The sequence below is a fragment of the Salvia splendens genome, chromosome 2 (genome assembly GCF_004379255.2).
Source record: "Salvia splendens isolate huo1 chromosome 2, SspV2, whole genome shotgun sequence".
In the NCBI taxonomy this organism is placed as follows: Eukaryota; Viridiplantae; Streptophyta; class Magnoliopsida; order Lamiales; family Lamiaceae; genus Salvia; species Salvia splendens.
This window is the reverse complement of record NC_056033.1, coordinates 7,025,621-7,037,897: the sequence shown is the minus strand read 5'-3', so window position 1 is coordinate 7,037,897 and position 12,277 is coordinate 7,025,621. Positions and strand designations below refer to the sequence as shown.

General features: G+C 35.1%; 2 protein-coding genes across 2 annotated transcripts; one reads left to right on the top strand and one right to left on the bottom strand.

The window, feature by feature from the left end:
• Positions 1-1,801: 1,801 nt before the first annotated feature.
• LOC121772327 (beta-galactosidase 16-like) lies at positions 1,802-6,771 on the top strand. The gene is made up of 17 exons (XM_042169384.1): positions 1,802-1,897; positions 2,037-2,149; positions 2,238-2,304; positions 2,429-2,521; positions 2,645-2,788; positions 3,302-3,396; positions 3,510-3,618; positions 3,707-3,791; positions 4,081-4,199; positions 4,297-4,461; positions 4,677-4,858; positions 4,966-5,054; positions 5,147-5,256; positions 5,696-5,788; positions 5,937-6,041; positions 6,374-6,519; positions 6,657-6,771. The coding sequence occupies exons 1-17, from the start codon at positions 1,802-1,804 to the stop codon at positions 6,769-6,771; spliced, it is 1,926 nt and encodes a 641-aa protein (XP_042025318.1).
• A 617-nt stretch (positions 6,772-7,388) lies between these two features.
• Positions 7,389-9,467, bottom strand: LOC121760357 (N-glycosylase/DNA lyase OGG1-like). Its single transcript, XM_042156039.1, has 3 exons — positions 8,726-9,467; positions 8,119-8,329; positions 7,389-8,013 (listed from the first exon to the last, which is right to left on the bottom strand). Exons 1-3 carry the CDS (start codon positions 9,406-9,408, stop codon positions 7,744-7,746), a joined length of 1,164 nt encoding a protein of 387 aa, XP_042011973.1. The 5' UTR covers positions 9,409-9,467; the 3' UTR covers positions 7,389-7,743.
• Between the last annotated feature and the right edge of the window lie 2,810 nt (positions 9,468-12,277).

The window sequence follows — 12,277 nt, the reverse complement described above, 5'->3', positions numbered from 1 at the left end:
ATGAAAGTACCAAAATAGTCTTCCAATTACCCATATTTTCTAATATGAATATAAATTCTTACCTTTCTTCTAAAATAGTATTCATACTTTGGATTAATAATAGTACTATCACTTATCATTTCAAAGAGATTTTCGGACAAGTCACCATATTTCATTTTTCTTTTCTAGTAGAGTTTTTCATTTAAGTCCAATTTTTAAATTTTGGAATTTTTTGTAGAGACTTTCATTCTAAATCCCTAAATTTTAAAATATCTCTCTCAATTTAGATTTGCTTTATTGTTTGGAATTTCTATAAATCATAGATTTTATGAATGGAAAAACTCAAAAGAACAATTAGTATTATCCTTACAAATATAAAAATAGCAATTTAATAAGGAAACAATAAATTAATAGAAAATCGGTTTAAATAAAATTATCTTTATTCATTAGTAAAATGCCATTTTGTGGATGCATAAACAAACTAAATGCAACACGTGCTCTGAGTTAATTCCCATAAATTAATTAATTTAGTATATAAAGTGGTTACACATAAACGTTATAGAAAAATTAAATTTAATTATCACTCAACACAAAAGAAATCGTTTTCAGAGTATTGATGATCTTTTTAATTAATGCAGCATTTTCGCGTTGTCCCTATATATTTACTCCATCTATCTATATTACTTATATCTTCTCCTTGAATCCTGTTTTGACTTGATGTGTTTTCTTATGCTATAATTAACCAACTTGGCTTCGTGCATAATCTGCGTGATAGTATAATTTGTAGAGAGATGATGTTGGGGTGGGCGTTGGTGTTGGTGCTGGTGCTGGCCATGGCGGCGGCGGCGGTGGCAGGTGGTGGTGGCGAAGTGAGGTATGATGGAAGGTCGCTCATCATCAATGGCCAGCGGAAGCTTCTCTTTTCTGGCTCTATTCATTATCCAAGAAGCACTCCTGATGTATAAACTCTCTCTCACACACACATATATGTATGTGATACAGACCAAACGGGAGAACTCATCCCAAAAGACTAGCCTGTTAGGAGAGAGAGCCCATTTAGTCTATATACCCCACATCAGTTGTTTCACACGACCGATGTGGGAATTGAGTCCGTAACATTCGACCCTCCTTTAAGGGCCAACGTCCTCGTTGGTCACGGCCACGTTGGTCACGGCTGGTTCTTTGCCAGGCCACCACTCCGTGGGCCACCACTCCGAGTTCTCGTTGGTCACGGCCACGTTGGTCACGGCGAATTCTTTGCCCTGCCACCACTCCGTGGGTCACCACTCCGAGCGGTCCCAAACGCACTCATTGGTCACGGCGAGTTCGTTGCCCGGCCACCACTCCGAGCCGTTTGGGCTCTCAATGAAAGCACCAATTGATACAGACCAAACGGGAGAACTCATCCCAAAAGACTAGTCTGTTAGGAGAGAGAGCCCATTTAGTCTATATACCCCACATCAGTTGTTCTCACGACCGATGTGGGAATTGAGTCCGTAACAGTATGCTACCTCATCGTTGCATCAATGCATATGCATTAACCCTATATTATTCGTTGACAACACCAAAATTTGACGGGTGTGCATCAATTAAGCATTGAATTTGTCTACAAAAAAATACCATCATAGGACAGTTGAGAGTTTTTAAAATTGTGTTTTGTCATTTAAAGTGCGTTGAACAAATTAAAATTCGACTAAATTTCATGATTTTTTTATGATGATATATATAAATGCCAGTTATTTAAAACGTGTACCAACAAGAAATATGCATAATACTAGTTCGGTATCAAAATAATCCTATTTTTCTATTCTATTTTGGACAGATGTGGCCGTCTTTAATATCGAAAGCTAAACAAGGAGGAGTTCATGCTATTGATACCTATGTATTTTGGAATCTACACGAGCCTCAGCCAGGAAAGGTACTGACTATTTATTGATCATCTTTTTAAAGACAGGATACCACCATTTATGTGTGTATATTACTTCATGATTACAACTCCACTTTATATCTCAACTTTTCAAACACCTTATATGTTAGTATATTTCACTCATATTCAGTATGAGTTCAGTGGAAGAAACGATATAGTGAGATTTATCAAGGAAGTTCAATCTCAAGGCCTTTATGTTTGTCTAAGGATTGGGCCTTTTATAGAGGCCGAATGGTCATACGGGTAATTAACCAGACTCAAATTTCCGATCTATTAGTCGAAGATTAATCAACATTGCATCACAACTAATACTTAATAGCATGTGCTATAGAGGCCTTCCATTTTGGCTCCATGATGTTCCCGACATTGTATTTCGTTCCGATAATGAACCGTTTAAGGTATGTATCTTTTTGCTATCCTTGGTGTTACACAGTTACACTTAGTACCAATATTAGTATACAGTTATATCATAACAATGTAAATAAAAGATTATTTATTTCTGTTTTATCCTTGATGGGACAGATTCACATGCAAAATTTTGTCACGAAAATAGTGAATATAATGAAATCCGAGAATTTATTTGCCTCACAAGGAGGACCTATCATACTATCTCAGGTTCAATTTCTCTCTTTATTTCTCTTATTTTTCAATTATTGTAGACATTGAAAATGAATAATTATAGCGCGCAATTTCTAAGGATGCGATCTAATGGATCATAAAAATGGGATGATCATTCAGATTGAAAACGAATATCAAAATGTGGAAAGAGGTTTTGGCGACAAAGGGCCACCTTATGTCCGTTGGGCTGCGGCGATGGCTGTGGGCCTCCAGACCGGTGTGCCATGGTTTATGTGCAAGCAAGACGATGCTCCGGATCCCGTGGTAAAGTCCATTTCTCGATATCCTAATGTTTGATTTTTCTCAATTTATTAGTATTTCATATTATGAAAATTTGTGAATTAATATATGTACTATTGATGTGGTAAACAATTGTACCATAGTATAATTTAATTTTCGACTGCTGAGCTTTGCAATCAGCACTCCCACAAGTTGAATTTCAAGGTAACATGTTAAAAACATGTTTAGAAATATGAATATAGATCTAGATCCATTACTTTTGATATCCATATGTATGCTTTTTAGTGAACAGTTCAATAAGAAAGAACTATAAAATCTTTGATTGAACATACATATTATTTGTGTGACAAAAGAATGGTTTTAAACTGTGTTATGAAGTTCTAAATTTCTGGTAATATTTTTCTGTAATAAAGAAATATAGCTATTAACGGCACCATATGCTTATATACTTTTTTGTCTATATTAATAATTAAATTTCAAATTTAATTAAAGTTTGTTATCCTAATCTAGTCTATATATATTTCAAAACATTTGCAGATTAATGCCTGCAACGGATTGAAATGTGGGGAGACATTTGTAGGACCAAATTCCCCAAATAAGCCAGCAATTTGGACTGAAAACTGGACACATTAGTAAGGGATCAAAGTATTATTATTATTATTATTGGTATTATTTGTTACCATTGTATTGTTATAAATTATTTGAATACATGAGATGTATAAACCTACAATTTTTTAAAATGAAGCTATGATGTGTACGGCAATGCCCCCAGAATCAGATCGGCTGAAAACATTGCATACCACGTTGCTCTATTCATAGTAAAAATGAATGGAAGCTACATCAATTATTACATGGTATGTTCGAATTTTTGAACATTTCAACACTAGTATTACCTCTTGTATTTCAACAATACTATTATAACATGGTTTGCTTGGTTTCTAGTTTCACGGTGGTACCAATTTCGGAAGCAACGGTTCTGCATTCGAGCTAACTAGCTACTATGATCCAGCTCCACTAGACGAATATGGTAACTAACTAACTAACATCAAAATCGAAATTGATGTGATAAAATTAAATATATTGTGAAACAAAATCACATCATTTCAGATAAATCATCGTTGTTTTAATTAACACTTGAAATAGAATAACTTTGTTTTCTTGTCACATCATATTTGATTTCCTCATATTAATTTTGATGTGGACTTCTTTGGAAAATTTTCACAAACTTGAAAATTAAAGTTGTGAGATCAACCATAAATTATGATTTAAATGTCATCTTTCCTTTTTGCATCTGATTAATTTTTCAAAATTCATAGGTTTGATCAGACAACCAAAATGGGGACATTTGAAGGAACTTCATGCCGCAGTCAGTCAATGTTCAAACACCCTACTATATGGAACTCAAACTATAATCTCTTTGGGCGAATTGCAACAAGTAAATTCGTCAACTATCAAACAAAAAAGTTATTAGTAGTTTTATTATGAGCAAGGAGAACTGAGAAATATAATTTTTTTTTCTCAAAAATTAACAGGCCTATGTATACAAGGGAGAGAGAGACGAATGTGCAGCATTTCTTGTGAACACAGACGGGGCACACGATGCAAACATCCAATTTCAAAGTCGAACATATGAAATTCCTCGAAAATCAATTAGCATATTACCAGACTGCAAAATAGAGGCATTCAACACAGCGAAGGTAACATATCAGGCCTTTAACTAACAGTACTTCAATCATTTTTCTCTAGTACTTATCTATTTTATGTTAAAATATGTACCGTCTACTAACAAGATTTTAGATATCTTGGTCAACCACGATAATAAAAGTGACTCCATTATTTGTTTTGATAGATTATGAAGGATTGATTTAAATTGAGATCGTGTGATCATCTTATCCTTTAAATACTTGAATAGGTGAGCAGTAATGAAAGTACAAGAACAAGGACACCAGTGGTGAAGTTGGACTCAAAAGAGATATGGGAAGAATTGCATGAATCTATTGCAGTGTTTGATAAGACCTCTTTGAAATCAAATATTTTGCTAGAGCAAATGAACACCACCAAAGATACATCTGATTATCTATGGTACACTTCTAGGTAAAAAATCAAGTTTATTTCATCTAACTTGTTATGTTTGTCACATTAGCACAAATAGTAATGAATCTATATCATAACTTAAAATTCTGACCTATTTTTCCTTGCAGTTATGAGCAATCTGAGGAGCAGTCTACTACGATAAGAGTAAATTCTCTTGGTCATGTGTTGCGCATATTTGTCAATGGCAAATTTATTGGTGAGATAATATATTGACTTTATTACTTCAAATCTCCTTATAAGAAAACTACTATATGTAGAAAATTAAAACAACAATATTGTTTGATTTAGGTACGGGACATGGGTTATACAGAAATCAAAGTTTCATTTTGGAGAAAAAAGTCACATTGAGAAAAGGAGTAAACGACATTTCCTTGCTAAGCATAATGACTGGATTACCGGTAAATTGACTCAATTCTATTTGTATTTGATTTATTATAAAGTCAACTGGTGCAATATATGACTCATTTAAAGTTTTGAAATTCGCTTAATTGTTTAAGACTGTGATTTTGTTATTGTTTAACTTCGTGAATTTTATGATTTCGTTGTTATTTGTGGTTATGTGGACTGTGATATTGTGCTCATGTTCAAGACACATTGTTTAGGTTTTTGTTTTCTTTTTGTTATGTGGAATTTTGGTATATACCATGAACTTTTGCTTGCGGTTTTTCGGATTGAGCGTTTTATTTTTAAGAAATGATTGGAATTTTCTTGTCTAATTACTGTTATCCAAGTTTATTTAAACATCTTTAGGGTAAAAATTATTGTTTTTTATTTGTAACACTGTAATTTGTGAAAATTAATTATAAATCAATCTTGGTTTAAAAAATGGCACTACAGGATTCAGGAGCATATATGGAGCGTAGAGCATCAGGATTGGAGAATGTGAGAATTGGAGATAAAGATTTATGGAACCTTTCATGGGGATATCAGGTATGTATGAATTCGTGTGGGATGGTCTCATTTTGAGATGGATCATGCTATGATCCTCCTCTAATTTACGACATCACCCGTTCCAAAATTGCTTAAATAACGCCTTCATGAAATTTGACTATTTTATTGGATTTATTGCACTGCAAAGGTTGGGTTAAAGGGAGAAAGCATGCAAGTTTACACACAAGATGGATCAAGAAGAGCAAAATGGAACAAATTTTGCTCATCTTCTCATCCATTGAAGTGGTACAAGGTACGTACTAATTAAATCGACATCGTTCTGAGGGCAAATTGACAAAAAAAACAAGAAATTTAGGTTTGTTCGTAATTATTCCATGACGACATAAACGATGTCCTCTATTCATGAAGAAATTTCTAATTACACGATATCGATCGTTTTTTTTATTGTGGAATAATTATGAACTAATTCAAATTTGTGATTTTTCCAGCTGATTTTTTAAATTGCTGGATAGAATAAAATTTGACCAAATCCTTATAGTTTTTTTTGCTGGTAGTTTGCCCTATATATTAATTTATTCCAACAATATAAGTAATTAATTTATTTTATTGCATTTTCTTTCTTAGTCAAAATTTGATGCACCCAAAGGCAATGATCCAGTTGCACTAAATTTGGGGACAATGGGGAAAGGACAAGTTTGGATCAATGGTGAAAGCATAGGTCGATATTGGATCTCATTTCTCAACCCTCAAGGCTCTCCTTCACAAATATGGTAATCGAAATGTTTTCATTGTCTTTGGTTGTATGTTGTTTTGTCATCTTTTTTACTGTCATGTTTTGTCTTTTAAAAATTAGTGTCATTTCTTGATGATCAATTGTTATAACTTAAATACATAAAACTTTTTGCAGGTATCACATACCAAGATCATTCTTGAAGCCTAGAGATAACTTGCTAGTGATGTTTGACGAAGAAGGGGGCAATCCTCTAGGCATATCAGTAGATACTGTAACAATAACATACTAACAATGGCATAATTAAACAATTTCTTGTCAATCTTTATTTCATTTTGTTTTGTTTCACCATAATAAAATTACCACAATAAAATTATCACAAAACATCTTCATTATTAAGTTGAATTTCGTCAGTCACAAAATTTGCACTTGGTCTTGTTCCATCTCCCTATCCATCTTCTACACACTCACATGTTAGCAAAACAAAACATACAATCACGAACATAAACCAAATAAACACATAAATTGTTTAATCAATTCGACAAGATATGTGTCTACACGTTGGACTAATGACAAGTCAGATATTCACTATATAATTTTCTGATACTATTGACAATACAAGAGAATGTATATGCAGATATAGTGCACTCTAATCATATCCTCGTAGAAACTGAGTTCGGCCTAAATATAAATTGTATGGAATCCCAATAATGTACTCAACTATAAGAATTGAGTTGGACCGTCCTAAATATAAACTGTAGGAAGCCATACAGAAAAGTCAACAATAGGAGAACATATATAGTGGATGATCTATTCACTTTTTTCAAGCTTCATATTAAACACGTTTACAAATTTTACTATATAGACAACTTTTTATTATGAATAAATTTTTAAAAAAGTCAGATAACATATTATAAATATATTTTCATACAAAATAGTTGCATTTTCACATAAGCTACAATTCATGAATTGTAAACAAAAATCAAGTCTCTCACACTATTTATTTCATAGCAGACTTGCATGAATGAGTAACATAGAATCTACGTTGTACAGAAAGAATATATTGTTTCATCACCTAAATACTCATTTCTTGAATCTACATTTGCAAGATCAAGCAAGCTTCTGTAGCAGTTTCAGCATGAACCAGTGAAACAAACCATCACCATGTCCAGATCAGCTGCTTCTACTTGTAAGCAACAAACCCCGATTTTTGCCCTTTTCAGCAACGCTAATGCCGTCTCCCTCTAAACTTCTCATTTACCAATCAATTTTCTTTTGCTGCGGGGGATTCCCTATGTTTCTTGTACTGCCTCGCTTTTGACTTGAATCTCGACCGAGCTTCTTCTTTGTCAGTCTCCCAGGCGCTTGGTGGCAACATAGCTTTCTGAGAAGGGAGTTCGGAGATGAAAAGCAGGGTCTGCGCCCATCCAGCATACTTCCCATATTTGCTCACAAAAGCATCTGCAACACGACTGCAGATTCGTGGTGTCAAGCTGGTGCCTGCCAGTTCAGGAAGGAGATACCTGGTGGCGATCTTTTGCAAATGTATATTAGTAAAATTGATCACATATGATCTCTCTTTTCTCTTTTCCCAAAATAAGAAACAACAAGCAGGAGGAACTGGGATGGGTTAACCAACCTTCCACACATGAGTATCAACAGGAATTGCGTGATGATGATCCAAAGCAAAAAGAGCAATGCACGCAGCAACCTTCGGGCCAACACCAGGTAAACTTGAGAGACCGCCAACCGACTCTTGAAGATCTAGTTTACGAAGAGAAGCAAGCCACTCCTGACCCCCTTCAGGCTTCGATTGCAAAGCCGCAACAGTGCCAACAATATATTTAGCCCTGATCCATTTTTCAAAACAAATTTACAAATGCATTGTGGCAACAAGTTGAATCAATTTGAGAGAGAAGGGAAACAATGAAAACTTTTGATAACCTATAGTATTACACTGTCAAGACTACTAAAAGAGAAATTCTTGAATCAAGGCTGCATTTTTACCCACTTTTTCAAACCCAATAAATAAGAAAAAAAGGAAAAATCGCATAGATTCTCATTAACTCAAATCATTAGCAAGACTACACCAATAGCTCATCAAAGCACAGCTATGAAGTAACCATCAAGAAATATCCATATATGTATGCAATTAAATGCAAGTTTCTATCAGAATTCCATCAAATATGCATAACCAAATCTAAATCCACACACATAAACTTCAAACAAGCTAAATCAAAGTCTACCTGTACCCAAAACCAGCGTCTCGAAGCTCGGCCTCCGACAGCAGCGCCAGCTTTTCAATCGACGGAAACTCGTAAAACTCGAATTCTCCCACATTCCCCAGAAATCTTCCCTTGGACGAGATGAAATCAACCATTTTCGTAATCCTCTGTATATTATTATTCGAGGAGCAAATAAACTGAATCAGACATTCCAAGGGATCCTGTCGCAAAACCCTAGCCCCCTCCAAATGCAATGCCAGCTCAGCAAACCTCGAATCGGCAGCCCTAAATTCGTCCCAAATCGAATTCAGCGAAACGCCCATGTTCAGAAAATCGAAAAGCTCGGTCCTTGCGCGGTCCTCATCGTCCGTGAAATGACAGAAATACCCCACGCCGTTGTCATCGAGCTGCTTGAGGGAGACGAGGTGGGGCCCGATTGGGCCCGTGTACTGCAGCGGCCAGGTTTTCTTCCACCGGAACGTCTGGCCGGTGGGGAACGTGAGCGGTAGATAGAGCTCGGATTTGCTGATGTTGAGGGGTTTCCATTTGATCTCGGCGGCGGCGGTGGGGAATGGCAGGGGATTTTGGAGAATGTTGCGGCGTTTTGTGGAAACGGAAGTGATGAGTTTTGTGAAGGATTGGCAGTGAAGCGGCGGTGGAGGGGTTGAAGGGGACGGAGGCAAGGGAGATTTTGGTCTTTTCATTCTTGCGATTAGGAGATTAGGGATTGCAGTTATATTTGGGAAGAAGTCAGAGAAACTAAAACTTGTGAGGCGAATTAATGAAGAATAAAATGTCAAAGGGTAAAAAGTAGTTATATTTGTAACTTACGTAAAATTAAGGGACCAAAGTTGCAATTTATAACGGCAAAAATATCAGAAGAAATTTGATTAGTTAATCAGTGATTAGCAAAACAACTTTAACATTATTTTATCTATTTAAAAATACTACTCTTGCACATACAATAAGTCATTTTTATAACAAAATGCAATATAATTACTTCATTATTTCATTCTCTTTTCTAATTTTTACTTCATGGTTCTCTCTTTTAATTATTTCCGCTCTACTTAAATCTTTAAATATCATTTTCTCAAATCGAAGGACTATAAAAAACCGGTAAGGATCTCATCAACTTTTCCCCCTCCACCCCTGCTCCACCTCTCACAATAGAATAAAATAATTAACATCTCGCTTAGAAAGATATATTAACTAAATTAGAATATTAAACTTTAATCAATTGTTGGATTTTAATTAATTTAAGTATATAAAAAGAATGCAAGCCCATATATCTATATATTGAAGAAAAAATTGTAGGAGGTCGTAATATTTTAAACATTTGAAAACACTCTTGGTTTAACAATCTTAGATTTCCTAGCTTTCTCCCTTTAAACTTGGTGGCGGAGAATTGTTCCTGCATCAAATAGGCAACGAACGTGAATACCGAAACTAGCGGTTTACTTGCGGATACTAATCAATCATGGAGAAAATATAGTATAACAAGTAAATTTTGCGCAATATCATTATCTGATGAAATGAATTCTTAAAATGGCAAAATGGTTCTTTAAATGGTGGACGGAGGGAGTATTGATTATATGATGATATGAGTGTAGATTTGTTTTTCTGTTTGTAATTTCTGCCGCATATCATTAGATGATGACATGAATTCCTAATATATACAAGAGGATAAAAGAAGTATGTATTTAAATATTAACAAAGCAACACATGATAAAATCCAAAGTATTATTTAACATTATTATTACAAAAAAAAATTACATAATGAACGCAAGACAAAAAAAAACAGAGCTAATTAACGGATTTGGATCCCCAGCACAGCACACGAAAGGTTGTTACACTCATTCTATTATTTTAATTTTAAATTATAATATTATTTTATTTTATCATAAAATAATTTATTATATGCGCATGTTTAATTAACGCCCGAAGCAACAAGAAGATTGGTCACGAACTCTGTTACTATCATCATCATCATCACCATCATCATCATCATCATCATCATTCGCGGGTGATTTGTCAACCCTGCCTATGCAACACGGAGCCATGACCCAAAATCCAACCAAACTCAAAGTCCCCAAAACCGCCAGCATTCGGTAATACTGATCCAAACGGTTGTCACCCGCCGTCTCCCCAAACAAACTCTTCTTCCCCTCCCCTTCACTCATCTTTCTTACTATCGCCACCAAAACCACACTACTAAAATAGCCAACCCCCTCCACAAAATCCGTGTACACGTCGTAGTTGTCTCTGAGCTTGGTCGGCGCCTGCGCGTGGTAGTACGTCTCGATGCTGCTCCTAAAAAACACATCCACGATACGAGACATTAATGCATATCTTCCATATCTTTTGTTTAGTTATCTTTTGATTCATAGTATCGTTCTATATCTTGTTTTCTTGTTCCCTAAGCTAGTATTCTAGTATTATAAATAGGGATAGGTTGTTATCATTTTATTCATTCAATCAATATATGAAACTATCGTTATTTTGGCTCAATTGAGTAGCAAACAAGAAACATCTCCTAAGGCTGCCGACGAGTAAATCTCGCGCTCAGCCGCCCCTTTTGCCTTTCAAGTCGCCGACCCAAACGTTGGGCGCTCGACAACGTCAACACTCGTTTCTTGATTGTGTGTGGAAATCGACGTTAAGGATTTAGGTCCTTAACAGTAGCTTTGCTTTTTGTTTTACGTTGTGCTTCTCTTTTGCTAATCTTTTGTTAGTTTGTCTTTTTTGTTGAATGATTTATGGTGTACTCTCGGCTCGCCATCCTTGTGGCCGGGTCATTTTTACTTGTCGAAAAAAATTAAAGTCAGATTTTCCACTTAAGTATGTTTTTAAATAATAAATCAAAAATAAATTACTCCACAAGTCAGAATAGTAATATTGAAAAATTTATAATGTCTGATCCCAAACATAATTTCTGATTTTTTTTCATTTTTAACATTTTCTTGTCGATTTATATAATGTATCTTTTCAATATTTAAATATACTAGGAAGAGTAATGGCCAAAATTGGTCATGAACATATGATCATTTTACGATTTTGGTCATAAACTTTATCTTTTGGATTTTTTGATCCTAAACATATGGTCATTTTACGATTTTGATCATGGACTAACTATTACGTTAAAAATTAACGGTCAACGGATTTAATCCCGATTTTGACCAAATTAGACTTTTAATTCTGATTTTTTACTCCCTAATTAATTCCCCTTTAATCCAACTAAAACACTCTTCTTCTCCAAAGTAAAATACACCAATCCTTCCCCCCCTCTCCTATGTTCAATTCCTTGTCATCGCCGTTGACGAGTTTGAGAGCAGCCTTCTCATCGCCTTTGCTCAATTCCTTGTCCACTTGCTCGACCACTTGCAACCTCTCTAGTCCACTCACTATTTTGCAGCAACGCCGTCGCCGTGAAATGTACAATCCTCCGCTGCCAAACATCACCACACCGCCACCCATTTTCCCCTAAACTAGATAAATTATTCAACATGAGTAGTAGTATTACCTAAAGCGGATTAATCCTTTTTTTGGAAGAATTAGTAGTACTCACCCACCACT